At 40.0% G+C, this 27,993-nt stretch overlaps 1 protein-coding gene and 1 pseudogene across 1 annotated transcript; one reads left to right on the top strand and one right to left on the bottom strand.

The window, feature by feature from the left end:
* Nucleotides 1–242: 242 nt before the first annotated feature.
* On the top strand, nucleotides 243–26,204 carry TBPL2 (TATA-box binding protein like 2). The gene is made up of 7 exons (XM_042940638.1): nucleotides 243–308; nucleotides 3,222–3,682; nucleotides 4,773–4,860; nucleotides 7,176–7,267; nucleotides 13,486–13,653; nucleotides 18,221–18,315; nucleotides 26,128–26,204. Exons 1-7 carry the CDS (start codon nucleotides 255–257, stop codon nucleotides 26,202–26,204), a joined length of 1,035 nt encoding a protein of 344 aa, XP_042796572.1. The 5' UTR covers nucleotides 243–254.
* Nucleotides 2,472–2,895, bottom strand: LOC122221340 (annotated as a pseudogene).
* Nucleotides 26,205–27,993: the final 1,789 nt, after the last annotated feature.

Raw genomic sequence — 27,993 nt, 5'->3', positions numbered from 1 at the left:
TTCACATGGCTCCCACGGTCTGCAGCGGCTTGGACCGGGTGGAGGCGGAGGCCCAGGGGAGGGACCTGAGGGGCCCCTGCCCAGCCCCTTCACGCCCCGACCCCCAGCTCGGCCCCGCCTCGCCATTTGCGCCCGCGGGGCTGATAAATGGCCTGTGCGCCACGCGCGCTCAGTCGGGCTCAGCTGCAGCTCAACTCGCCTGGGCGCTTCCCCCTTCCCGCCTCTCAGCTCTCCTAACGGTGGGGCCTCCACCCATGGAGGAGGAGCAGACGTACCTGGAGCTCTACCTGGACCAGTGCACCGCCCAGGTGAGCCCGGAAGCTGCCGCCACTGTCCCAGAGGACAAAGCGCGTCCCCGCCGGGTTGCTGAGCGCCCAGTCCCCAGCCCAGAGGGTTTTGCCTTAATGAAGGCTTAATGAAGAACTCCTAGCGACCGTAAGAGGTGGGCTTGATTGTCCTCCTCTTTATGTTGAAAAATAGAAGCTTCCAGAGGGGGAATAACTTGCCACGGTTGCCAACCAGAAGTGGAACCTGGCATAGTGTGACTCCGGAGCCATGGTTCGATGGCCCCATCACGGTTATAAAGACGCAGACACGGAGAGTTTGCTTCTGTGTCTCCAGTAGCGACCCCTGGTTCCAAACTGTCTCTGCTAGGACAAACGTACGCGGGAAGCGTTGATAGTACACTTTCAAGGGGGTAGCAGCCTTGGATGCTAAGAACAGGCCTCAAAAAAACAGCCTCGAGGTGGCTAGGGGTGGAGTTGGTGGTCAGCGGAGTGGGGGGTGGGGGACAGACAAGGGTGGCCAAACTTGAATTGGAAACACCTGTGGCTTCTTTCAGTTCGCAGTTAAGTTTTTGGTTTTGTTTTTTTTTTTTTTATGGAAGGCATCTAGGTTTTTAAATTAAAAAAAAAATGTTTATTTCTGAGACAGAGCCTGAGTGGGGGAGGGGCAGAGAGAGAGAGGGAGACACAGAATCAGAAGCAGGCTCCAGGCTCTGAGCTGTCAGCACAGAGCCCGACTCTGGGCTTGAACTCAAGAGCAGTGAGATCATGACCTGAGCCGAAGTTGGTTGCTTAACCGACTGAGCCACCCAGGCGCCCCTAATTTTTTTTTATTGAAGAAAAGAGAGCAAGGAATCTTCAAAAAGAAAGGCAAAAGGGCAACTTTCGGGGGCAGGGGGATTTTTAAAAAGAAGACAATTAGCACTGAGGTAGAAGTAGTGAAGCCTCAGCGTTTCACATAGCAAATGAAAGCCCATGCTAGAAAGAGGAGTTGATGGTTCTGCAAAGACAGTGTAACAAAACATTTCTTCTGATGCAAGGCCAAAGATGCCGTGAATATGCTGTAAGTACATCCTCTAAAGTGTGTTCCTAGGGTAAACTTGAAAGGAGGCTGTCAAGCTTCCATTGCCATAAAACATCCTCCTTGGATATCCTGTTGGCATTGCCTCAGGAAGCTGGGTTGCCTGGGTGGGAGCTTCCTCCCAGCTAAAATGCCTTGAGGGAAGAAGGAGGGGAGGGAGACCCCAGAGTGTTGCAGACAGTAGTGCTTTGGTGTAAACTGGCTGATGAGATAGATCCTTTCCAGCTAGTAAAGGAGAGGCCAATAAAACAATGGGGAGGAATCCAGGCCATTGTCCCCACCTCACTTTTCTTAAAGTCCACCTGTGGGTGAGGGTAAATGGGGAGAATTACATAATTCAAAATGAAACATAGTGCAAAATCTTATTTCAAGAGAATGACTGCATTCTTCTAAACAAGTGTTTTCTTTGAACAATTAGCCACCCCTGCCATCTGCTGGACTTAGAGTAACAGAACAATTCAGTAGGATCTAACCAGTTTGTTAGCTCGAGGTAGCTTTGTCACCAAGAAGATCCAACATGAGACGTTCATGAGTGTTCATTTATTATAAGTCTGATCTTCTAACGGATGAGGTTATCCTGCAAGCAGTGCTCAAAGTCTAGAATGTAGGTCTGCAACTTGGGCGAAGCAGGTGGCAATGTATGTATCAAGGTAATCGATTCTTTTCCATAAAAGAGCCCATGAATTTTACATTAGCTGTTTCCTTCAGTTGCACACCTCATTCCCTCAGTTGATATTAATAGAGGTTGAACAGCCTTCCCTGGGCTGGAAATACAATACATTGATTTAAACTATTCTTGTCATTTAAATTTCAATAACTGTTTTCCTATTGTAAATTCATGAAACTAGAACATTTACTCATCTCTCCTTTGACTAGAAGGAATAACCTTAGGTCTTCAGTGGAGTATTGATTAGCACTCACTACTCCATCTTAAACTTTGTTCACTTTTCTCTTTGAAATAGGAATTTAAAACTCTAAAAAATACTTAAATTAACTAAAGTTTATAATCAACTTACGGCATACAGTAAATCTATTCAAAGTACATACAAGTTTTAAAAATTATTTTGTCCATTGAGGCATTTTATTTACACGTATATATTACATCTCTAGAAAAAGAATCCCAGGACTTTCCCTCCTGTGTGTTTTCGTCTGTCTTCTTCATGGTCCATGATGCCAGCTGAGGTTGTCAGTACAGTGAAACCAAGCTCTTTTCTACAAGCTGGTGGGATGGGAGGAGGTCATTCTGCCATTTTTCTAGATCTGTGAGTTGTCAAATCTGGGGCTGATCTCTCCACGCTTGTTTAACCTGCCTGTGAGGTTCACAACAATTTTCCCAGCTCTGGGATCATCAATGATTTCAAATTCGCCGATGTAACCATACTTCATCATCATAGTTAGGAACTGGTTGAGGACTTTGGAACATGGCCTAATAAGGACCTGGTGTTTGCCTCTCCTCTTTTCAACATTGTTCATGCTCTTGAGAGTTTCTGCTAGGACATTCATGCACACCATTATGGAGGCACAGAAAGAGGACTCAGAGTACACACAATTTAGAGTATGATTGCTGTTTCCTTTATTATAAAATTACAGTGGTAACTTCCTACGGATCTAATGTAGGAAAAATATTTTATGAAAAATGCTGTCTCTGCATTTTAAGATCTACTTTCCTGTTTCTGTTAAGTGTGCTATAACTCTGTAATATAACTTAGTGATACCTTATGGAAGGAGGCTTGGAATGACTAGAAGCTATCTTGGATTGCTTTGCATCTTGAACTTGCTGCCTGCTAGCTGTAGTGGTATCCTTTTGGTGTGACGTGCTATTCTGTTTCTTGCATTTTGTTTTGGAAATGGCCTAGGATGATCTTGCTGCACCTAGGTCACCGCTGCTCAGCCCAGTTGTACCTGATGATGGGTACATACCTAATACATCCAATTCAGAGACTGTGTTTAATGCACATCTTCAAGAAGTCAAAGGAGCATCTGGCCATTTCTCATCTGTGGATCTTAGCTTCCTACCAGATGAACTTACCCAAGAAAGTAAAGACCAGAGTGTTATTAGAAGCAAGCAGGACATCGAAGAAAATGGTAAAACTCAAAGTCAGCAAAGTAGGTTGTCATTACCCAGAGAACAGGACATTGGTCTGGGGTTAATCAGTGACAGCACTTTGTCAAAGTCCCATTCACAAGCATACCCTGGTGATGCTGACTCAGACCAGCCCTCTCCTGAGAAACCAAACTCCACGCCTCTGATGTCCATAACTCCCATGACACCAGTGACCCCTGTTTCAGAATGTTCTGGAATTGTGCCTCAACTACAGTAAGTTGTTTGTGTGTGTGTGTGTGTGTGTGTGTGTTTAATGGGTGAGCTCCTGGTTATACCGTTTATGTTCTTGAATGTGAGGACAACTAATTTCAGAATAACAGTGTGGGGAAGAGAATTTTAGATTTAATTATTCTTTTTTAAAATATTTTTTTAATTTATTTTTGAGAGAGGGAGAGACAGAGTGTGAGCAGGGGAGGGGCAGAGAGAAAGGGAGACACAGAATCCGAAGGAGGCTGAGCTGTCAGCACAGAGCCCCATGCGGGGTTCAAACTCACAAACCATGAGATCATGACCTGAGCCAAAGTCGGGCACTCAACCGACTGAGCCACCCAAGTGCCTTATTAATTATTCTTTTATCAGTTTTTAATGGATTGTGTCTTTGACAGTTTGATTATCTGTTAAATGAAGTACCAATTCTTGATCTCCTAAGAGAGGGTTAAGAGTTAGTATATACATTCTTAAGGATTATATTGTTTATACTAGAGCACTGTAATTGCTGAGAATTGTGGTTGGGGTAGGATAAACACAAAGAATATAAAGATGTAAAATTGGATTCAACTTGCAAATTGATTTAGGATTATGCTTGCTATTTTGAGACATGGTTTTGAAAAAGATTTAAAGCTTGCTTTTATTCAGCTAGTCACGACATTACAGAAAAAACTATTTTAGTACTTCACTTTGGAATTTTTACATTTTACTAGAGTTCTTCATGATACGATGTATTTCACATTGAGAATAATTCTAGGAAGTTGCTAATAGATACTTATGAGATGAGGAAGTTAATACATTTTAATTTTTTTACTTCTTGTGTCTGATGTAATTTTCTTTTTTTTCCATTTTTTTTTAACGTTTATTTACTTTTGAGACAGAGAGAGACAGAGCATGAATGGGGGAGGGTCAGAGAGAGAGGGAGACACAGAATCTGAAACAGGCTCCAGGCTCTGAGCTGTCAGCACAGAGCCCGACGCGGGGCTCGAACTCATGGACCGCGAGATCATGACCTGAGCCGAAGTCGGACGCTTAGCTGACTGAGCCACCCAACCGCCCCTCTGATGTAATTTTCTAAGTTGACTTCTTTCTTCAGGAATATAGTTTCCACTGTAAACCTGGCCTGTAAATTGGATCTGAAGAAAATAGCTTTGCATGCAAAAAATGCAGAGTATAACCCAAAGGTAAGATTTCTCGGTATTTCATTCAACAATTAGCTTCTGTTTAGATTTACTTCAGTGCTTGCTTTGGCAGTACATATACTAGATTTACTTCATATGATCATGTTATTGACTCATTCCTTTGGTATTGTTTTTTTATTAAAAAATTTTTTTTCAATTACATTTATTTATTTTTGAGAGACAGCATGAACGGGGGAGGGGCAGAGAGAGAGGGAGACACTGAATCCAAAGCAGGCTCCAGGCTCTGAGCTGTCTGCACAGAGCCTGACACGGGACTCGAACCCATGAACTGTGAGATCATGACCTGAACCAAAGTCGGACACGTAACCTACTGAGCCACCCAGGAGCCCCGTTTTGTTATTGTTTTTAAAACAGGAAAAAAATTGTTAGTGCAGAACTGTTGACAACTCAAGGGATTAATTGCCTCATTGTCTGTTTTGAAGTTATAAAAAATAACCTCATTCCCTGTGCTGAGTAAAGCAGTGGTTGAGCGGTTCCTAAAAGTTAAGATTTTTCCCTTGTCATTCAAACAGATTTTTCAGTATGACCACTTTGAGCCTGCAAGGATGCTAACTTTCTTAAAATGCCATCATATTTCTGGAAATAGTTTTTTCTAAATGTTGTTCCACCTACCTGACACGTACTTTTCCTATTACAATTTCTCTTGTTTGAGAAAGCTGAATTGTTTAAAGTGTGAAGTTCAAGCTTCTACTTACTCCAGTAGGAGTCAGGGATTTCTTTTCCCTCAAAGTTTAATAAAGTCTACTCTTTGTTGTGTCCTGCCAAGGCGAGGCATCCGATTTTTAATGGCCTATCAACCTAAGAAGTAGGTTTGTTCATTCAGTCAACACTTAGTAATTTGCTGGTCTCTGTACTTATGAGTACAGAGTAAGATCTGGTGCCTACTGGGGAGAAGTTCACCATCCTGGGTGGTGGAGGATTTATGGCGTATCTAACGCCGTACAGAAGTTCCTACATAGAAGGCCGTACAGAGTTCCTACAGAGGAACCCAGTGGACCTTGTGAGCATCAGCTATGTATGGATTAAGTTGTTTTTACTGTTTTGGTAGTGTTCTTGCTGACATCTGAGTTTAAATGTACTTCAATACTACCCAGATATTTCCTTTTCCCCTTTCATGTAGGGGGCTATGATGAGCACAGAAACACAATGATAAGCTAGGATTCGTACGGCTGCATCCATGATTGACCACACTATTAAGTCAGCATATTTAAGCATATTTTATTGCCCATCATGCTCAGTGCTCCCTCATTTTATTTTTGTGTATAAGATCTATCCAAACTTGGACTTGATAGCCAGAGAAATTCTGGCTTGGCACTTGAGCTATCTTAAGATAGCTCACCTTAAGGTGAGGGCATCACCTTAAATGTTGGAAAACATTCACAAGATTCAATCGGCTCTGTGTGGTGCTGACTCGGGGTTCTTTCACTCTCTGTCAACACTTCAAATCTGAAATTTCTAGTCCCACCTTGGTTCTGTGGAGGAGCTCTGACCCAGGGAACCTGCAGTCTTGCATACTACCCACCCCGGTTTCCTTCCTGGCTTAATGGGGGAAGATGAGAGCAGGAGAAGGGAGTGCGTGTGTAGGACCAGAAGGAGGAGCAGGTCTTTGGTGACATGTCAGTGTGGCAGCCCTCCCTTGCATCAGTACCACCTGAAGGGCTTGCCCATGCTGCTCATGTGGGGGAACCGCACTTCGAGAACTACTATGGTAGGCAAGAACTTGACAAATATATATATTATATATATATATTTATATATATACTAGTGGCTACTAGTATATTATAGAGTCTTGGCAAGCCTGTAACATACCTCATACTTCTCCCCCTCCCCAAATATTCTTTGAAAGAAGAAGGAAGTATTTCAAGGTAAAAAAACACAGCATCCAATTAGTCATGGTTTTAAATCTCAACCTTACCATTCCCTGTGTAATGCTGGAAGCTGAATAACCACTTAGTTTCCCTGTGCACTAAATGGTGATAATCATGGACTCAGTTGAGATCTAGCATGAGGATAAAGGTGACAAAACTTTTAAACCTCTTAGCATTGGGCTTGAAATATAACAGGCATTCAAATTTTAGCTCTATTGTTATTATTCTTACCTGTTTTTTCTAAGTACATTTTAGAATCATGATTGTTTTTGTTAGCATTAGCGCGGGGAGAATAGACCCAGACATTTTTTCCCTTTCCCATCCAGAATCAGTTTATTCAAGACCGATTTCATGTCCGGCTCAGCTTTTCAATTGGAATAGTGTTATATCCTGGCAGAGGCTAATTGTTCTTTTGACTTTTGTGTATAGAGGTTTGCTGCTGTCATAATGAGGATCCGAGAGCCCAGGACCACAGCCCTCATATTTAGCTCTGGGAAAATGGTCTGCACGGGAGCCAAAAGGTATGCGGAACCACCTTCACTGTTATCAGACAAATAGTTCCGTATGTAAAACAAGGAAGGATAGTATTCATGTTCTAAAACACATAGTAGGAACAAAATACTTTGCTAAAGAGTTAAGTTCATGAAATGCCACGTAATACTGACTTAGGTGTCATTTTGCAGTTCCCCTGTTAAAACTGAAGGGACTTAGCTAGGCTGCTAGAACTTGTTCTTAAGGTGCATTTAAAAACTATAGTGGGGTGCCTGAGTGGGTCAGTTGGTTGGGCAACCGACTTCAGCTCAGGTCATGACCTCACAGTTTGTGAGTTCGAGCCCTGCGTCAGGCTCTGTGCTGACAGCTCAGCCGGGAGCCTGCTTTGGATTCTGTGTCTCTCTCTACCCCTCCCCTGCTCACACTCTGGGTCTCTCTGTCTCTCAATAATAAATAAATGTTTAAAAAAAATTAAAAAAAAACTATCGTGGTGACAAAGCCTGTTATAAGCCTGGGGAAGTAGTTATTGTATATTTTCCTCATTGCATATAAATGGAAAGAACTTTTTAAAGGAGGTAAATTAGGCACTTCTTGACCATTAGCTTGAGCATTAGCTCAGGAGGCAACTCTTAAAAGGCTTGTTTTTTTCTTGGATCTCCTGCAGAGGCAGCCCTGTACTGATATAGATCCTTTCATCATGAAACTATGGTAGGAGCTGCTTTTCCCTCTAAGTGTTAGAAGATGAGTAGTAAATTGTCCACCTGAAAGGTTGTATGAATTTCTCCTCACTCTAGAGATGCATCAAGTATTCATTTTCTTCAAACAACACTGGGTGTTAATATTTTTTATATTTGTGTTTTTTATGTTATTTATATTAAATTTTATTATAATTGTTATTAAATATATATTTATATGTTTATATTATATATAATATATATATAATATATAAACTGGTACAGTTGACACAATGTTACATTAGTTTCAGGTGATTCAGCAAGTTTATACCTAATGCTATGTTCACCATACCATGTTACCATCTGTTCCCATACAACGCTGTTACAAGGCCATTGATTATATTCCTTATACTGTGCCTTTAATTCCTCTGACTTATTCATTCCATAACTGGGAGGCTGTGTCTCCCACTTCCCTTCACTCATTTTTCCCATCCCTCAAACCCCCTCCCCTCGGGCAACCATTGGTTTGTGCTCTGTGTTTCTAGGTCTGCCTCTGCTTTTTATTAATTTTTTTAAGATTCCACACATAAATGAAATCATATGGTATTTGTCTTTGTCATATGGTATTTATTTCACTTAGCATAATACCCTCTAGGACCATCCATGATCTCTCAAATGGCATGATCTCATCCTTTGTTATGGTTGCATAATCTGTTGATTTGTATACCACATCTTCCTTATCTCTCTATCAATGGACACTTTGGTTGCTTCCATATCTTGACTATTGTAAATAATACTGCAGTAAACATGGGGGTACATTTATCTTTTCAAATTAGTGTTTTTGTTTTCTTTGGGTAAATACCCAATAGTGGAATTATTGGATCGTATGGAATTTCTATTTTTAATTTTTTGAGGACCCTCTATTCTGTTTTCCACAATGGCTGCACCAGTTTACATTCTCACCAACAGCGCACAAGGGTTCTTTTTCCTCCACATCCTCACCAACACTTGTTATTTCTTGTCCTTTTAATTTTAGCCATTCCAACAGGTGTAAGGTGATGTTTCATTGTGGCTTTGCTGTGTTATTTCCCTGATGATGGGTGATGTTGAGTATCTTTTCGTGTGTCAATTGGTCATCTGTGTGTCGTCTTTGGGAAAATGTCTGTTCAGGTCCTCTGCCCATTTTTTAAACAGATTTTTTATATATTTTTTTGGTGTTGAGTTGTAGAAGTTCTTTATATATTTTGGATATTAACCCCTTATCAGATATATCATTTGCAAATATCTTCTTTTATTCAGTAGACTGCCTTTTGGTTTGTTGATGGTTTCCTTATTGTGCAAAAGTTTTTAAAAATTTTTTTAAACATTTATTTATTATTGAGAGACAGAGAGAGACAGACCATGAGCAGGGGAGGGGCAGAGAGAGAGGGAGACACAGAATACGAAGCAGGCTCCGGGCTCTGAACTATCGGCACAGAGCCTGATGTAGGGCTCAAACTCACGAACCATGAGATCGTGACCCGAGCCAAAGTCAGATGCCCAACCGACTGAGCTACCCAGGCACCCCTGTGCAAAAGTTTTTACTTTGTAGTCCCAATGGTTTCTTTTTGCTTTTGTTTCCCTTTAGGAGACTGATCTAGAAAAATGCTGCTATGGCTGATGTCAGAGAAATTACTGCCTGTGTTCTCTTCTATATTTTTTATGGTTTCAGGTCTTGAATTTAGATCTTTAATCAATTTGAGTTTATTTTTGTGTAGGGTGTTAAAAAGTGGTCCAGTTTCTTTTTCTTTTCTTTTTTTTCCTTTCATGTAGCTATCCAGTTTTCCCAGCATTATTTATTGAAGAAACTTTATTTGCCCTGTTGTATACTCTTGACTCCTATAATCTATGACTCCTTGTCATAGATTAATTGGCCATGTATTTGTGGGTTTATTTCTAGGCTCTTTGTCCATTGATCTAAATGTCTGTTTTTTGTGCTGTTTTTGTGTTTTGATTACTACATATTTGTAGTTTATCTTCAAATCTGAAATTGTGATGCCTCTAGCTTTGTTTTTTTTTGTTTTTCTCAAGATTGCTTTGGCTATTTGGGGTCTTTTGTGGTTCCATACAAATTTCAATAGTATTCTAGTTTTGTGAAAAATGTTGGTATTCTGATAGGGATTGCATTGAATCTATAAATTGGTTTGGGTAACAGGGACATTTTAACAATATTCTTTCAATCAATGAGCATGGAATTTTTATCCATTGGTTTGTGTCACCTTCAGTTTCTTTCATCGGTGTTTATAGTTTTCAGAGTACAGGTCTTTCACCTCTTTGGTTAAGTTTATTCCTAGGTATTTTATTCTTTTTGGTGCAGTTTTAGGTAGAGTTGTTTTCTTAATTTCTCCTTCTACTTTTTTTTTATTAGTGTACAGATACACTACCAATTTCTTGGTGTTAATTTTGTATCCTGCTACTTTACTGAATTCATTGATTACTTCTAGTAGTTGTTTGGTGGATATTAAATATAGTATCATGTCATCTGCACATGATGACAGTTTGGCTTCTTTACTAGTATGAATACCTCTTATTTCTTGTCTGATTGCTTTGTTTAGGACTTTCAGTATTATGTTGAATAAAAGTGGTAAGAATGGACATCCTTGGCTTGTTCCTGATCTTCGTGGGAAAGCTCTCAGTTTTTCACCACTGAGTGTGATGTTAGCTGTGGGTTTTTCATATATGGCCTTTATTAGGTTGAGGTATGGTCCCCTAATCCCACTTCGTTGAGAGTGTTTTTTATCAAAAATGGATGTTGAATTTCGTCACTGGTTTTTTTCAGCATCTGTTGAGATGATCATATGATTTTTATCCTTCATTTTGTTGATGTCATGTGTCACGTTGATTGATTTGTAAATATTGAATGCTTCTTACATCCCCAGAATTAATCCCATTTGATCATCATGCATGATCTGATTAATGCACTGTTATATATGGTATGCTAATATTTTGTTGAGGATTTTTGTATCTATGTGACAAATCTATTCTTAATCCACATTTTCCCCTACCTGTTTTTACCTGTTCTTTATATGTATCTGGGTAAATTTCTGGGCTGTCTCTTCTGTTGATCCATGTATTCTTGGACCTAGAAGTCTCCCATTAAAAAATTTTTTTTTTTAATCTTTATTTATTTTTGGGAGAGAGAGTGTGAGTGGGGGAGGAACAGCAGGAGGGAGACTCAGAATCCAAAGCAATCTCCAGGCTCTGAGCTGTCAGCACAGAGCCCAACACAAGGCCCGAGCCCATGAATTGTGAATTCATGACCTGAGCCAAAGTTGGACAGTTAACCAACTGAGCCAGCCAGGCACCCCCATAAATCTCCCCTTTTTAGGTCCTTATTGGACAACTCTGCAAGGTATCTGCAAGGATGTTCATTTCAGCATTGTTTAAAAGGGGGGGGGGAGACAAATACCTGATAATCTTTGATTAGATCATTAAATTATATTTAGCTATTAAAACATACACATTTTGAGTTGGAAGGATGTCACATTGTGTTACGCTGTAGGGGAACAGGAAACTAAATTGTAAGTTTATTATCCAACTTTCACTTTAAAGTATGCTTATATTACACACACTTTCATGAGTATCTTTCCCTATCTGAATTTATTTGGTTGCCAAAATCTAATGGTGAAAATTCAGATAGTGAGTTCAGATAATGAGATACTTCTTCCCCAAATCTATTTGGTTCTTGAGTCTTGAACAGAGATTTGTGAAATTTTGGTTAGTCTAAGAGCTATCAGAATTATCTCCAAAAATTTATCCAAACCTCTTCTCTTTAGTCGTAATTATTGGAGTTTGCTAGTGAAGGTTACCTGTATTTGCACAGGGAAAGTACACAAACGTCAAATTTAATCAGTGGTTATCACTGACAATTTAATCAGTGTCACCACGACTGGTTCTTACTCTATTTTCTAATGTTTGTACAAGAACATGTATGTAGACTTTAACCATAAGTTGTTTGGGAATTTCTATGTCCTATTGACAGCTGATTTCCAACAAAACTACAGGGCTCCCCAAACTCTTAAATTTTGACCTTATAAACATCAGCACTATGGGAAACATCAGCAATACAGCCAGTTAGGCAAATGTATGTTTTCAAAATTGAGACTGTATTTATTTCCTTGCTAACTTGGAGACACGGCCTTGGCAGGGACATCTCAGGAGGTAGAAGTGGGTGAGGAGAAGAAATGTGGAGTGAAATATGTGATGTAATTAATACACTTAAGAGGGGCAGTGTTGTGAAGGCTCTAGATAGGAAAGAGAATGGAGTGCTTCCTTTGGTCCAAATGTTCAATCTGGCTCTTCCAGGTGCTTCTGATTTTCAACATAAAGATGAGGGTGGAGTTCACATGGTTCACCCACCAGGTTTCCATTCTGTTTGACAACCCCTGCTGAGACTCCTTGTTTTGTTTTGCCAATGACCAATGAAAAGCACGTAATGAAAAATAAAGCCTCACTTCTCAAGACTTGACACTCTCTGACGTGGATTTCAGGCTGGAGCAGGACAAACACTTAGAAGAATATGGCCACAAAGTGGAATAAATTTCTTCCTTTCTCATTGGGGTGTGAGTTGAGTGATAATTCTGTGAGAAAGCCTGAGCAAAATCTGTTAGGTTTTGAGGTATTTTTGTGCTAAAAAAAAAAAACCAAAAACAAACAAATTATATATAATTTGTCTCATAAAGAACCTGGTCCTGATATCTTGTCTTTGCTACCCAATTGGCATACCTCTTACTTCATGTTGATTTTTTTTTTTTTCTTTTTGTATGCATGTATCCGAATTTTTGTTGCTGTTGTTCCCATCTACAGGACACAAACTTTTAGACCAGATGGATGGTTCTCAAACTTGACTGAGCATTAGAATCTGGAGGGCTTGTTAAAACATAGACTGCTGGGCCCCAACCCCAGAGTGCTTGAGGCTGGGACCTGAGGCTTTGCATTTCTAACAAGGTGCTGATTCTGCTACAGGTCTGAGGACACACTCTGAAACCAGTGAAATAGTTAATTTTATCTTCTAGCATTTAAAACAATTAGAAGAGAAAAATAGGGGCACCTGGGTGGCTCAATTGGTTAAGTGTCCCACTTCAGTTCAGGTCATGATCTCGAAGTCCCTGGGTTCAAGCCCTGCATTGGGCTCTGTGTTCACCGCTCAGAGCCTGGAGCCTGCTTCAGATTCTGTGTCTCCCTCTGTCTGTGCTCCTCCCCTGTTCATGCTCTGTCTCTCTCTCTCTCTCTCTCTCTCCCTCAAAAATAAATAAAGATTTAAAAAATAATTAAAAAGAGAGAAATACCCTATATGTGTAAGATGACAAATGAAGATGGAAATGTGTTTCTGAATTTGGTTTTTACTGGGTGCTAGGGACAAAAGTAGGGGAGGTTGGTCCTTGTCCTCAGCATCTATAGGTGTGTAGTATACATTGAAAGACCAACATGGTACAGATGCTAAAGATACAATCAGGGAAGTGTGTGAACACAGCCCAAGCAGTAGAGGGGACATGGTGATTAAGACCTCTTTAAATACATTTGCCCCTCCCCAGTGAAGAGCAGTCTCGACTTGCTGCGAGGAAGTATGCTCGTGTGGTGCAGAAGCTTGGGTTCCCGGCCAGATTCCTCGATTTTAAAATACAGAACATGGTTGGAAGCTGTGATGTGAGATTTCCCATCAGGCTGGAAGGTTTGGTGTTAACCCATCAGCAGTTCAGTAGGTATGACGGTTATAAAACTTTCTGAGTTTCCCGAGGTATTGAAGTTGTATTACAGGCAGGCTGCTTACATAGTGTATCTTTCAGAGAAAGTGTTGTGCTTTTTTTGTTGTTGTTTTGTTTTTTTTAAGACTGTAGGTAAAAGGATTAAGATGCTGTGCTTAAGTCTTTACTGGTTACTGTATGTGTTCAATCTTCTGAAATAGTGGGTCTCAAAATTAAATTGCATAGTAATCACCTGGACAGCTTATTAAAGCACTTTCCTGGGGCGCCTGGGTGGCTCAGTCGGTTGAGCGTCCGACTTCAGCCCAGGTCATGATCTCGCGGTCCGTGGGTTCGAGCCCCGCATCGGGCTCTGTGCTGACGGCTTGGAGCCCGGAGCCTGTTTTGGATTCTGTGTCTCCGTCTCTCTCTCTGACCCTCCCCTGTTCATGCTCTGTCTCTCTCTCTCTCTCTCTCTCAAAAATAAATAAAAACATTAAAAAAAAAACAAACACTTTCCTGCCTAGGCTGCATCATCATTGATTTTTGCCTGAATCTGCAGTTCCAACAGGCTCACAGGTGATGTCAGTACTGCTTGCCAGAGGCTTGAGACTCCCTAGTGTGCAGATTTCTGAAACAGGCACACTCAGCTTGGCAGGGGTGGTGGCGATGGCTGGGAAAGAAGCAGTATGAGATGGGTAGGCAGGGTGGAAGGGGCTGATGACTGGCAGGGGAGAAAGGGTCAGAGAGAAGATGGAAAAAGAATGGCCTAGCACATTCTATGAAGGCAGTCCTACCTAGTTTTTGTCCTATTGAGTTTGAGGGGGTTTTACATGTGTGTAGCTATGGCTCCCACCCTACAATTTGTTCGTTAGTGGAGTCCTGGGAGTATCTCTAGCCTGCTTCTTCAAATGTAACTTCCCAGTTCAACAGCAAATGTACCAGGTCTGCTTTCCTCACTTGCATTGGTGCTTCTCCCAGCCTGTTCAGGCCCTCGGCAGTGATGGAGGCTGACTGGTCAACACCAAAAAGCCCCCTGCCCTGGGGCATATATACCTGGCCAAGGCCCTGTGAGCTGCTTAGAATCACAGATGCTTCGCCTTCGAGTGATCATTCGCATTTACAGAGTGAATAGGGATCCTATAGCTGTGCTGTCTCTGACATTTGTTAGCTTTCTTTTTCAGACATGGTCTGAACAGCTGTTAAAAATTGCTTTGTTTTTTCCTAGTTTTTCAAAAATCTCAGTTCATTCTGAGATTTAGCTTTTAGGATATTCTTCAGGCTATGTTGATTTCCCCTTGACTGTATTTTCCTTTTTCCTCTGCATTAATTTTTTTCAACATATGCTTATTGGATACCTATGATGTTACCATTGAGTTCAACTGTGAAGCACCCCATGCAGGAAACACTGCCTTTTTAGGTGCCTTTCTCATTCTTCAATCTTGGGAAGGGTTGTAGATTAATAGCAAAGCTTTGTTTTTAAGAATCTCTTAACACATGAGGCATCTTTTCTTCCAGATTCTCAACCATGGGCCTCTGGTTTGTCTCTCAACCAACTTTTTCTGATGAAAGATCTCTGCCTGGATTCTATGTCTGTATTAGACTTACCACTCTGCTTTCTGGCCATTTAGGCCTCTAAAATGATGTGTACAATTTCTCCCAAATTTCACTTTATTTCTTTTTCACCAACATTGTCGTCTTTGTAGGTCAGATTTATTTTTTTTTTTTTTAATTTTTTTTTTTAACGTTTATTTATTTTTGAGACAGAGACAGAGCATGAACAGAGGAGGAGCAGAGAGAGAGGGAGACACAGAATCTGAAGCAGGCTCCAGGCTCTGAGCGGTCAGCACAGAGCCCGACGCGGGGCTCGAACTCACAGACCGTGAGATCATGACCTGAGCCGAAGTCGGACGCTTAACCAACTGAGCCACCCAGGCGCCCCTGTAGGTCAGATTTAAGTCTAGGGTAGGAGTACCCCTTGTCACTACTTGTGCTTTCTGAAAGATAAAATTGCCAGTAGGGGAAGATGAGAACTCCTCCTATGCACTGATTTCAGCCACTTGGAGTGGGTCCATTACTTGTTCTGTCTTCCTTCCAAAGCAGTTTTAGGATCTCATCCATCTTTTTTTTTTTTTTTTTTTTTTTTTAACGTAGCCAGAAAGCCTGCATTATATTCCCACTACTATCTATTTCTAGTCTTATCCTTGTCTCCTCCAAAAGTTTGCCACTTGGGCTCCACCCTTAGGATATGGATTATAGCTCCAATGTGTGGACTGAGGGCATTGAGGCATGAAAACACTTCTTTTTCAACAGTTTGTATCTTTAAAATGAGACCTCTCTTTAATTGTCTGCAACCCTGTCAGGGAACCATGGCATATACCAGTCGTAATTATTAGGTGAAGTTTGCCCATGTTAAAACCTCAAGTTCTTTTCATTCTCCTGGATCTACAAATTTGTGTATCAGCATCTGATACCGTAAGTATCCCCTAGTTACTGGGCACCTCCTCTGTCAACATTTCTATGCCATAGTTGTTTCCAGTTTTCTCTGAACATTGTTCTCCCTTCCTTTACTTTCTAAATCAAAGATATCGTGATAACAAATACTAAGTGACTAATATCTAGGAGGCTACCGTGTAGCATATGCTATGGTGATCATGACAGTCATTACAGCCATGGTCCCTTGCCCTCATGGAGCTCACTGTCTTAAAGGGAAGACAGAGAAGCTAAAATTAATATGGTAACTATGAGGGTGAACACCCCTTGGAGTGCTATGGTACCATTAAGCAGGATATTTCACAGGGTGGGGGGAATATGGAGGTCAAAGTTCTTATGGGAGGTAACACTGAAGCCAACACTTGAATGATGAGTTGAAGTTGGGTTGGCTAAGAGATTGGCAAGTGTTAGTTATTCTTTATCCTCATAAAATTCTGTCTCTAACCAAGTCTCTTTTCTTTTCCCCTGGCCTTAACCTTCCTTTGAAATGAGGCAGAGAATAAATAAAATGAAGTAGATATCTTACTGGAAGTTCCTTATGCTGGTATCTTAAAACTATGGTTCTGAAAGCCAATTGCAGTTTGCCGTCATTTATATACTGAAGACTTTGGTTTTCTTGTTTCCTTTCTAGAATGCTAAGATTCTGTTGGAAGGGGAAATGGAAACATTTCTTCTGTGCCCCTAGCTTTCACTTTCTTGGCTAGAACTTCATAGCTCCCATACAAGTTTTCCAGGGTTCCCGCCAGTATCGTTGTCTCCCCAGGGTTGAGAAGTGGTAAGTGAATAAAGTCTTAACAGGCTCTCTGCACGAAGAGTGATGTCCTAGGAAGACAAGTCCACCCATAGCAGCCTCCATACACTTCAGCAAATGGTCTCACCACTGCAGTGCATCTTTCTAGTACCAATAAGAGATTTCACATCTGCTGTTGTAGGAGACTTACTCATTGAAGAATGGAATGGAGTTTTTCTCTGTGGTCTGGATTTACCCTTTAAATGCAAAGATTTATGTGTGTTGTGTTTCATTTGTCAAATTTCTTCTTTTTCTTATATCTGTTCTTCATTAGTTGTTGCTTTTATTTCCTCAGCCTCCTCTTAACTTTTGACTTCTTTTTTGAAGTCTCTTCAAGACTTTTCTAGGAGTCTCTACTTCTCTCTGCCGGAGCCTGGAGAAGCAGTTCTTAGCCCTATCATCCTTCTACATTTGGTAGTAAATACAACTGAGTTACCATTTATAGGAACAAATCCTAAAGTTTTTAAAGTTTTTCTTTTTTTTTTTTTTAAAGTAATCTCTGCACCCAACGTGGGGTTTGTACTCACGACCCTGAGATCAAGAGTCCCATGCCCTTCCAACCCAGCCAGCCAGGTGCCCCACAAATCCTAAATTCTTAACACTTGGGACAGTTTAGTTTTCTTTACAGCACCTTTCCAGAGACAAATGATAGTGGTCTAGAGAATTTTTTAGGTTCTATCTGCTAAAATTGTTAGCTTTAGCAGTTTATAAATGTGTATAAAATGTGCTCATTATTGAGAAACTTGGAAAACTTAGAAAACACATTTATGTATTTTTATTGATAGGTTTTTTTTGGAAAGATGGAAAACATTTAACCAAGAAGATTTTAATACATTAAATTTGGTGCCCTAAGTTATCTTAATTTCTAATAGCTTAGGATGATCTGCACTTTGAAAAAATCTTGGGACCAAAGATGAGTTTTGTTCTTGACTCTACCGTAAGAAATTGCCTACGGCACTCCAGAGTACTTCTATTAAGATGGCCAATGGGGCGCCTGGGTGGCTCAGTCTGTTGGGCGTCCAACCTCAGCTCAGGTCATGATCTCACAGGCCGTGAGTTCGAGCCCCGCATCGGGCTCTGTGCTGACAGCTCAGAGCCTGGAGCCTGCTTCAGATTCTGTGTCTCCCTCTATCTCTGCCCCTCCCTTGCTCATACTCTGTCTCTGTCTCAAAAATAAATGCAAACATTAAAAAAAAAAAGGCCAAAAGTTCTTGGTAAAATAGCTTCAATATTCTGGGTCTTGAATATTATGGGAAAGTGGTTGAATAGTACTATTTTTAACTTTTCCCTTTTATATCTTAACAGTTATGAACCTGAACTTTTTCCTGGCCTTATTTATAGAATGGTAAAACCACGAATTGTGTTGCTTATCTTTGTATCTGGAAAAGTTGTGTTGACAGGTGAGTTCTAAGATTATTTTCTGACTTTCCTAAAATTCAGTAGCTGTGTGTATGCTTTGCTTTTCCTCTTAAATAGCTTTGTTCACCATTATAAAGCCTTGCTATTGTAGAACACCTGGAGGAAAAAAATGAAAAGTAGAAATGATTATAACATCACCCATTGGTCTCAATATCCAAAATGATATAACTTTTTTTCATGTTTTTATTTTCTTTTTATATGTATATTTATCTTAACATCCTTAACATCCTCTTAGAATACTTTTAAGAGTTGCACAGTATTCTTTTTTTTTTTTTTTTTTAATGTTTAGTTTTGAGAGAGAGAGAATGACAGGGTGTGAACAGGGGAGGGGCAAAGAGAGAGGGAGACACAGAACCTGAAGCAGATTCCAGGCTCTGAGCTGTCAGCACAGAGCCCAATGCAGGGATTGAACTTGTGAACCGCAAGATCATGGCCTGAGCTGAAGTCAGTGGCTTAACCAACTGAGCCACCCAGGTGTTCCTCGGCTACAAATGTTCTAACAGAGGGGTCATCAAACCTTTTTCTGTAAGGGGCCAAATACTAAATATTTTAAGCTTTGTGGCCCATAGGGTCTCTGTTGCAACAACTGAACTCTGCCATTATAGTATGAAAGTAGCTATAGGCATTACCTAAAGGAAAGGGCTCTGAAATGTGAATTTAATATAATTCATATAATTTACATGTGTCATGTAATATTTTTCTTCATTTGATTTTTTTCCCCCCAATCATTTAGGCCATTGAATTTAAAACCATTTTTAGCTCACACGCTATACAAAAACAGGACTAGATTTGGCCAACAGCCTGTTTCCTACTTCTGTTCTCACACTTTATCATATCAAACTTATTTTCCATTGCCAAGCATTTAAATGTTCTTTCTTTGTTTGCTGCTTATAATGGCACAGACTTTGGCTATTTTTATGTGTGGAGAATTATATTGTTAGTGTGGATGCTCAGAAATGGAACTTTTGTTTAAGGATATGACTACTCTTAAGGTTCTGAATACAAATTATCAAATTGTTTTTTAAAGGGATACACAATATAGTTCTCCCATATTCTATGTTCTTAACAGCAATAATTTAAGTATCAACCCTCAGTAATATTCAAAACAAAAATGGCATAAAAAAACTTTTACTTTATAAGTGAAAATGATCTCATTGCTTTAACTACATTGGCAATCAGAAACAAATTGATGACTTTTCTAAGATAGTCAAGAAATAGCATTTTGTCTTTTGTAGACATTGTGTACATGACTTAATCTTTTTTGTCTAGTGTTTTATTATTTTTTCCCTAAGGATTTGTATGAGTTTGCCATAATATTAAAAGTAATTACTCTTTGTTTTATGCTTATGGCTTTTTCCAGTTGACTTATTTTTACATAAACAAGGGTTTTTTAAACTCTTGAGGTAAATGGTTGAGATTCTTTCCATACCATTCTACTGAAGTTTGCTACTCTTGTCTAATTTTGTCTTACTTTTTACATATTTTACTTTTCTGTTCCAAGATGAATGCCAAATTTATATAGCAGGGGCCAAAGTAATTAGGACCCACCCTCACATAGCCAGCCAGCCATCTTACCACTGCATATTACTCTACTTATTCTTAATTTGTGATCATTCCATTTGACCTTTATATATGGGTCTGTTCTCTAGTCTTGCCTTTGCTCCAGAATTCTGTGATAATCCTATTGTATATATTACTATTGTGGTATAAATGTGCCTTAATTTTAGTGGTCTTTATTTCTGCTAGGGTCAATTTCCCCTCTCAGTTTGCTTCTTAGCTCCTCTTGAATATTTAGTCTTCCAAATAAGCTTTAGAATTTTTACAAAATCTTGTCCCATCTAAAAAAATTTGAGATTTTTGCATTACCTGAATTAATTTGGGGAAAAATGATGAAGTCCTCACTCAGCATCCCAAAACATGGAATTTCTGTTCTTAAGTCTTCTTTTAGAACTCTCAGTAAAGTTTTATAGTTTGTTTTACTGTAACAACTAATGTGTCTTCAAAGTGAGGAAAGCCTGTTTGGAATTCAAGAACGTTTTGAATACAGCAAAGCTATAATTTCTCAGATGCTGCCAATTTAGAGTCTAAAATAATGAAGACCTCCTAGTGACTGAAGTTTACTTCTGTATATCCTAAAGGAAAGGGGGAAAGTCTGCCAAGTAAATTGAATAGTATAAATACTGGAGCAAACATATGCCGTACTATATATGCCCTACATATGCCCTACATATAGAGGGGACAAACTTTTCAAGACCTTTGGAAGATACTTTCATGTACATGCTTATATAATTATTAATCAGTCTTATTAACAGTGCCAATTGACAAGTACTATAATAGGCTAAATCTTTATTAGGAGTACACAAAAACAAATCTCTTTAAATATCTTTCATTAAAACCAGCTTGGGGTGCCTGGGTGGCTCAGTCGGTTAAGCGTCCAACTTCAGCTCAGGTCACGATCTCGCGGTCCGTGGGTTTGAGCCCCGCGTCGGGCTCTGGGCTGATGGCTTAGAGCCTGGAGCCTGCTTCCAATTCTGTGTCTCCCTCTCTCTCTCTGCCCCTCCCCCGTTCATGCTCTGTCTCTCTCTGTCTCAAAAATAAATAAACATTAAAAAAAATTAAAAAAAAAATTAAAACCAGCTTTCCTACTTACCCCAATTAAAACAAACAAAACTTGTAGGTACACATTTGCTACAAGTTTCAAATCACACAAATAAACAATTGTCCACACGTTATACTGAAGACCATGCAATACACTTCCCTTAAAATTTGTTACACATTCAGCATGTAGAACAAACAAAGCTAAATTTCTCCATTCTTGCAAGATGTAGATCATCACTTTTGTGAAGGGGAGCGGGGAGGATGAGATGTATTAACTGAAGTGCCCACCACCTTCAGGTACTCGCTTTGTCCCTCAGCTCTTTGGATGTCTGTGCAAACACCTGTGGTTTTGGGGGGTACCTTCTCCCTTTTCCTTCTTGTCAGATGAAGGAAAGAGAAATACTTTTAGTGGTGAGAGGCAGCAGGTGTGGTGGCTAAGAGGCTGGGCTCTGGAAACCAATGGTCTAATTCAAACCCAGGCTTTACCATTTATTGGCTGTATGACCTTGGGTGAGTTTAAGTTCTCCACCTTGATTTCCACATATGTAAAGGCCGGTGGCCATAGAAAATACCTGCTAAATGCGAGGAGGCAGAAAAGCAGTGCCTGGTGTATGGTAAATGTGGTATAAATGTTAGCTGTTATTCCCTTGGTGAAAGCCCAGTCTCATTTTTTCCCCTAGCATTGAAAGATTGGAATTTTGCTGTGATGCCTTGCCCTGATGATAGGAATATGAAGTCTAAAGAGGCTTTGGTCTATGGTCTAAAACGCCTCACATGTATCTCTTTCCCTCTAGCATAATGGACTTCTTAAGAAGCTGGGTTTTTGTTATGTAGGGTCACTCTCAATCAAGCAATTCTTGGAAATGAGGAGGTCAGAGGGCAACATAGAAATGGCAAGACTTATTAGTGAGTAGGCCAGAGAGATAACAAGATCCCTGTCAGTGGTTACCAGGAATCCCCCAACAATAGCAAGTTAGTATGTACTGTAAAATGTGTACTTTGAAGGGTTGAATGCTATTTTTAACAAATTGTAAGACTTTCCCTGATGTAGGAATAGAATTGGAAAATCTAAGTAGTATTGGAAATTGATATTTGGGCTGGCCAAGGGGTAGGAATGAACTTTTAAACCTTATTACAGATGGTAGATATTTCATAAAGTTCAGGTGACTACCAGCTACACATACTGGACGGGAAAGCAAATATAATACCCTCCCCCCACTGCCTCACCCATGGCCGGAATCGGCCCTGGGGAAAGGAGACAGACAAATTATGTGCCACTGGCTCTTACAGAACCAGATGATAAACTATGTGTACTTGGACAAGCCAGCCATCCCAATGTCCCTAACCCTGAAGCACATTCTCCTAGGACCGTAAAAATAGCTTAGATTATAAAATGATATGGTTTGCAGAGGACTTCTTACAACATTCACTCATGTCATGCTTTCAGCTGCCCTCTGAGAAGGCTGTTGTCCTTATTTTACAGATAAGGAAATGGAAACTCCGAGGTTAAACAATTTGCCTGTGATTTCAAATCTAGTTAATGGTAAAGCTGGTATTTGGGCTCATATAGTTTGATTTCAATGCCAGTCCTTTCTTCATTATGACAGCCACAGAATTTCCTCCTCCATCACCCTGGTCAGGAACGGTGTTTATCCCCAAAAGTGGTGGTCATTTTCTCCTGCAGGAAAAGACGGAGAGGCCAGGCACCTAATTGGAGCCTGGTGTTTTAAATTGGGATGTCTGATAATAGATTAATAGGACTAGAGGACCAATTTGGGTTCCCATAAAGTTGTGATACCAATATTTCAGCGAGGAAATATTTGACTAGATTGACCAAATCCCCTCATTGAAATACCCAGTTACAACTGCTGGCAAAGTTTATTTGGTGACTTTTAGATGGGACACTGGATACGTGAGGTCTTCACCCATAGCTGTTATTCATGATTCAGGGGAACTTCAGCTTCTTAGGCCTCATTTTCCACATAGGAAATGAAAGAAATTGTATTAAAAAAAAGCTCTTTTGTGTCTACTGATGTTATTCTATCATATAAAATAATGATCACTGTCAATGTCTGTTCCCTCCTGGGCAACGGGCGTGTTTTGCTCTTCAGGGGATGCCAGAATGCTAAACTTGTTGGCGCTTGAAAATCCTCTTAGGTATGATTTTTTTTTTTTAATTTACATCCCAATTAGTTAGCATATAGTGCAACAATGATTTCAGGAGTAGATTCCTTAGTGCCCCTTATCCATTTAGCCCATCCCCCCTCCCACAACCCCTCCAGCAACCCTGTTTGTTCTCCATATTTAAGTCTCTTATCTTTTGTCCCTCTCTTGTTTTAATATTGTGTTTGTTTCCCTTCCTTATGTTCATCTGTTCTGTATCTTAAAGTACTCATATGAGTGAAGTCGTATGATTTTTGTCTTTCTCTAATTTCACTTAGCATAATACCCTCCAGTTCCATCCACGTAGTTGCAAATGGCAGATTTCATTCTTTTTGATTGCTGAGTAATACTCTATTGTATATATATATATATACCACACTTTCTTTATCCATTCATCCATCAACGGACATTTGGGCTCTTTCCATACTTTGGCTATTGTTGATAGGGCTGCTATAAATATTGGGGTGCATGTGTCCTTTCAACACAGCATACCTGTATCCCTTGGATAAATACCTAGTAGTGCAATTGCTGGGCTCTAGGGTAGTTCTATTTTTAGTTTTTTGAGGAACCTCCATACTGTTTTCCAGAGTGGTTGCACCAGCTTGCATTCCCATAGGTATGATTTTTAAGCGTTGTGAAAAACTGAAGTACATAGTTATCTTGAATGTCGGACCTAGATCCTCCATTTCTCAAATATAAAAAGAACCTTGATTTTGGTGGGTGGGGATGGAGGCTGAATGGGTGGGTGAGTGGGTGTTTGCTGTATCTACTATACTTTACTGTCTCCTGTTAAGAAAGCTTTCACATTCAAATGTACCTAAAAGGGGGAAAAAGTCCATCAAATCAGAGGCAGAATTTTTTTTTTTAATAAATGTTTCCCCAACTCACTGTTTGGTTTCTACAAAACAACCACTTTAGAAATGAAAATCTTAGTGCTGTAACAAAAATTTGAGGCTTAAGGGATTTTTCCTGCCCCAAAGGTACAGAGTTTCTGTTACCCATGTCAGTAGTTTCCCCTCGTCCCCTTCCTTCTCCCCACCCCAAGTCTTTGAGGGTGGAGACTCACATGCAGTAAACTCCTTGGAATAAGTAACTTTTTGTCCTTGTCTCTCAAAAAAAAATTTTTTTTAAGCTTATAAGGACTTCATCTTTGATTCTTTAACATTTTTTAAAATTTTGAGGTGAAATTCACATAATATAAACTTAACCACTTTAAAGTGAATAATTCAGTGACATTTAGTATAGTCACAATTTGTGCAACCCCGCCTCTATCGAGTGCCAAAACATTTCCATTACTCCAAAATAAAATCCCATATCCTTAAGCAGTTTGCTCTCCATTCCTCCCTCCCTTTAGCCCTTGGCAACCTCTGTGGAATTACCTACTCTGGATATTTCGTATAAATGGAATCATACAGTATGTTACCCTTTGTGCCTGTCTTCTTTCACTTAGCATAATGTTTGTTCCTCCCTACCCCCGAGAGAGGCGGGGGACAAAGGCTAGAGAGAGAAGGAAGAGGGAAAGAGAGAGAATCCCAAGCAGGCTCCAAGCTGTCAGTGCAAAGCCTGACACCGTGCTCAATCTCACAAAATGAGACCATGGCATGAGCCGAAACCAAGAGTCAGACACTTAACCAACTGAGCCACCGAGGCACCCCTGGCATAATGTTTTTGAGGTTCATCCACACTGCAGAATATATCACAACCTCATTCCTTTTTGTGGCTAAATAATCCATTGTTGGGGGCGCCTGGGTGGCTCCGTTGGTTGAGTGTCCCACTTTGGCTCAGGTCATGATCTCACAATCTGTGGGTTCGAGCCCCGCATCGGGCTCTGTGCTGACAGGTCAGAGCCTGGAGCCTGCTTCAGATTCTGTGTCTCCTTTTCTCTCAGTCCTCTCCCACTCATGCTCTGTCTCTGTCTCTCTCTCAAAAATAAACAAACATTAAAAAAATATTCCATTGTATGTGTATATTACATGTTTATCCATTCTTCTTTTGATGGACACTTGGGTTGTTTCCACTTTTTGGCTATTGGGAATAATGCTGCAAGGAATCCATGTGTGCATGCATATTGTTGGAGTATCTATTTTCAGTTTGGGGACAAATACCCAGGAGTAGAATTGCTGGGTCATCTGGTCATTCTTAACATTTTTGAGGAACTGCCAAACTCTTTTCTACAGTGGCTGAATCATTTTACGTTCTCCAGGAAGAGTCTTTATCAGCGTAAGCTATTTTCCAGTTCTCTTCATGCTAATAAGAGAATTAACTTGCTTCCTGCCAATGACAGCAGATAATAGTTTCCCAATTAGCTGAGAGCTCCATATGAACATAAGTACTACCAGTCTAGAACCCTTAATACAATGTGCCTGAATAGCTTTGAAGGTGGAAGCAGTTGGTAGCAGTGAGTGGTGGTGAGAGATAGATGAGCAGGGCCTGACTGCTGTCTCTCAAGGGTAGGGACCTTGTCTAATTCATGTTTTTATCCATTTTAATCCCTAGGACAGTTACAATTAAACATCTTTGAAACTGCAGACTCTAAGGAGTGACAGTGGCACAGTTTTCCTCCTCTAATAATCTCTCCTTATACAATGAAATGTAAAATTTTTGCTGCAGTTTGTCTCACTCTGTTAGGCAATATTAGGGAATCAAGGTGTCAACTAGACATGAGGGGATCCAAGGAAGTCCCTTGTGCTGGCAGCTAAGTGCCCACAGGTGCTGACAAAAGTCATGTTCTCTGGTCATGTTCATGGCATGCTGAGAGATAACATTCCATATTTCATACTCTGTGAGACTAAAGATGAACTGATACACCCACACAGCAAAGTACTAGAAAGCTCTGCTCTAGGGTATGTGTTCATGGGAATGTGGCTGTCCTCACCAAATTCTTTTGTATTTACCAAAATGTCACTTCTCAGGTAAACCTAAAGAGATATCTTCATATTAAAGGTAATTGGAGGTGACAGATGAAATTTTATTCTTAAAACAATTTTGGTATTTTTATATTAAATATTATATAAACTTGGATTTCTTTATAGGTGCCAAAGAACGTTCTGAGATCTATGAAGCATTTGAAAACATCTATCCTATTCTAAAGGGTTTTAAAAAAGCCTGAGTACGTCATTCAACCATTCAGCATCTCATAATATATTGGTTTGAGAATGTGCATAAGCCCAGCACACAAACACACACATTTTGACTTTATTTGTTAAAGGATGATTCTATATGAGTATTCATGCCTAAAAACTAAAGAAACTTCTTTTTCAAAATGACACCCATATTACTTTGAAAATTGAACAAGTAAACTTTTCAGAATTTGAGAGATTTATGGCCTTGCTAGAATGATAATCATGTTTAATCATCAAAATGTAATGTTCTGCTAGAGATGTAGTATATTAACATGTTCCCCGCAAATATATAGCAATATATAGAAATTTCAGGGGCGCCTGGGTGGCTCAGTCGGTTAAGCCTCCGACTTCAGCTCAGGTCACGATCTCACGGTCCGTGAGTTCGAGCCCCGCGTCGGGCTTTGGGCTGATGGCTCAGAGCCTGGAGCCTGCTTCCGATTCTGTGTCTCCCTCTCTCTCTGTCCCTCCCCCGTTCATGCTCTGTCTCTGTCTCAAAAACAAATAAACGTTAAAAAAATTTAAAAAAAAAAAAAAAAAAGAAATTTCAGATAACCGCATAGGCTAGATCATAACTGCAACATCACATAGCAGGATAGAAACTAATGTGTCTATTTTTTTTTCCTTTTAAAATATCTTTTTGCTTGAAATGATAGAGGAAATTATTCCTCTTGTTTAAAAATAAACTTTCAGGAACCATTCAGGTTTAGTGTAAGCTCTATTTTGAAAACAGTTTAGGGACTTCTTTTTTGTATGTGTTTATAATTCTGTGTCATTGTATTACAATAGACCAGATAAAACTAAAAGAATGGAGCAAAGGGTTCAGATTCAAGACCTAAAGAGATTGTGGAATCCTCAGAATTTGATGGAGATGTGCAGGTTGTCAGTGGGGGATGGGGCTAACAGGACTCAAGACTCTTGTTCCCAAGTGCTCAGGGATTGTGTCTTTCACCAAGATGAGTAAACAGATTTGTGAGGAGGAAGCGTTCAGTTTCTGACATACTGAGTTTGTGGTGGCCACTGTACATCACTTTATGCCTCCTAGGGAGTTGTGAATCTTTAGGTGTGGAGCTTGAGAGAGAAGTCCCAGCTAGGGAATCCAAGGGAGTCATCAGTTGACAGCCTACCAAAATAATCCTGGAGAGTCACTTGTCTAGGTAAATTGACCTATAAACACACTTTCCTTTTTTTTCCTTTTGTAGTTTGGAGGCATTTTCAAACACTAATTATTCTGACTTCATCCTCCGAGCCACCCTATTTATCTACACAGAAAATAGTCTGGAGTAATCGAATTAGGTTAAATTCTACCTAGTTCAAATTTTCAGAGCATGGCCCAGAGTAGAAGAATGTTGGACATTAATTTAAAATTCAGTTTTCAGAAAGATAACTTTGATTTCTTTGGATTGATTCCACTGGTTCGCTATTATCAGTAAAGTACTGTCAGATTGCTAACAGATTACTGTTAAACGTATTTTTAATCCTCCCAACGTTTGGTAGGTACTGTTAACTATCTCCATTTAACAGATAAGAACACGAGTACAGACCAAATCACAAAGCTATAGAGGAGGTGAGTGAGCCGAAATACAACCTCTTTCCAAAACCCAGATTCCTCGCCCAACTTTGTTTGCTGTAGTTTTAACCAAATTTAAAAGCATCCATAGCGAATTAAAGAAATTCTCTGATTTTGTTCCCAGCCCGTTTTCCCCAAATCCCTAGGGCATTGTGTTACTATTTCTTGCACGAGTTTGTGGCGTTAACTTGTAGCCCTGGCACGATCGA

This window comes from Panthera leo, chromosome B3 (genome assembly GCF_018350215.1).
Source record: "Panthera leo isolate Ple1 chromosome B3, P.leo_Ple1_pat1.1, whole genome shotgun sequence".
NCBI lineage: Eukaryota > Metazoa > Chordata > Mammalia > Carnivora > Felidae > Panthera > Panthera leo.
The sequence above is the reverse complement of the archived record's forward strand: the minus strand, read 5'-3'. Positions and strand labels throughout refer to the sequence as shown.

Bases quoted from the DNA above. Each gene is read 5' to 3' on its own strand.
- TBPL2 (XM_042940638.1), top strand. From the start codon at position 255: ATGGAGGAGGAGCAGACGTACCTGGAGCTCTACCTGGACCAGTGCACC. The intron at 3,683-4,772 runs GTAAGTTGTTTG...TTCTTTCTTCAG, and splicing joins GGAATTGTGCCTCAACTACA to GAATATAGTTTCCACTGTAA. The intron at 18,316-26,127 runs GTGAGTTCTAAG...ATTTCTTTATAG, and splicing joins TGGAAAAGTTGTGTTGACAG to GTGCCAAAGAACGTTCTGAG.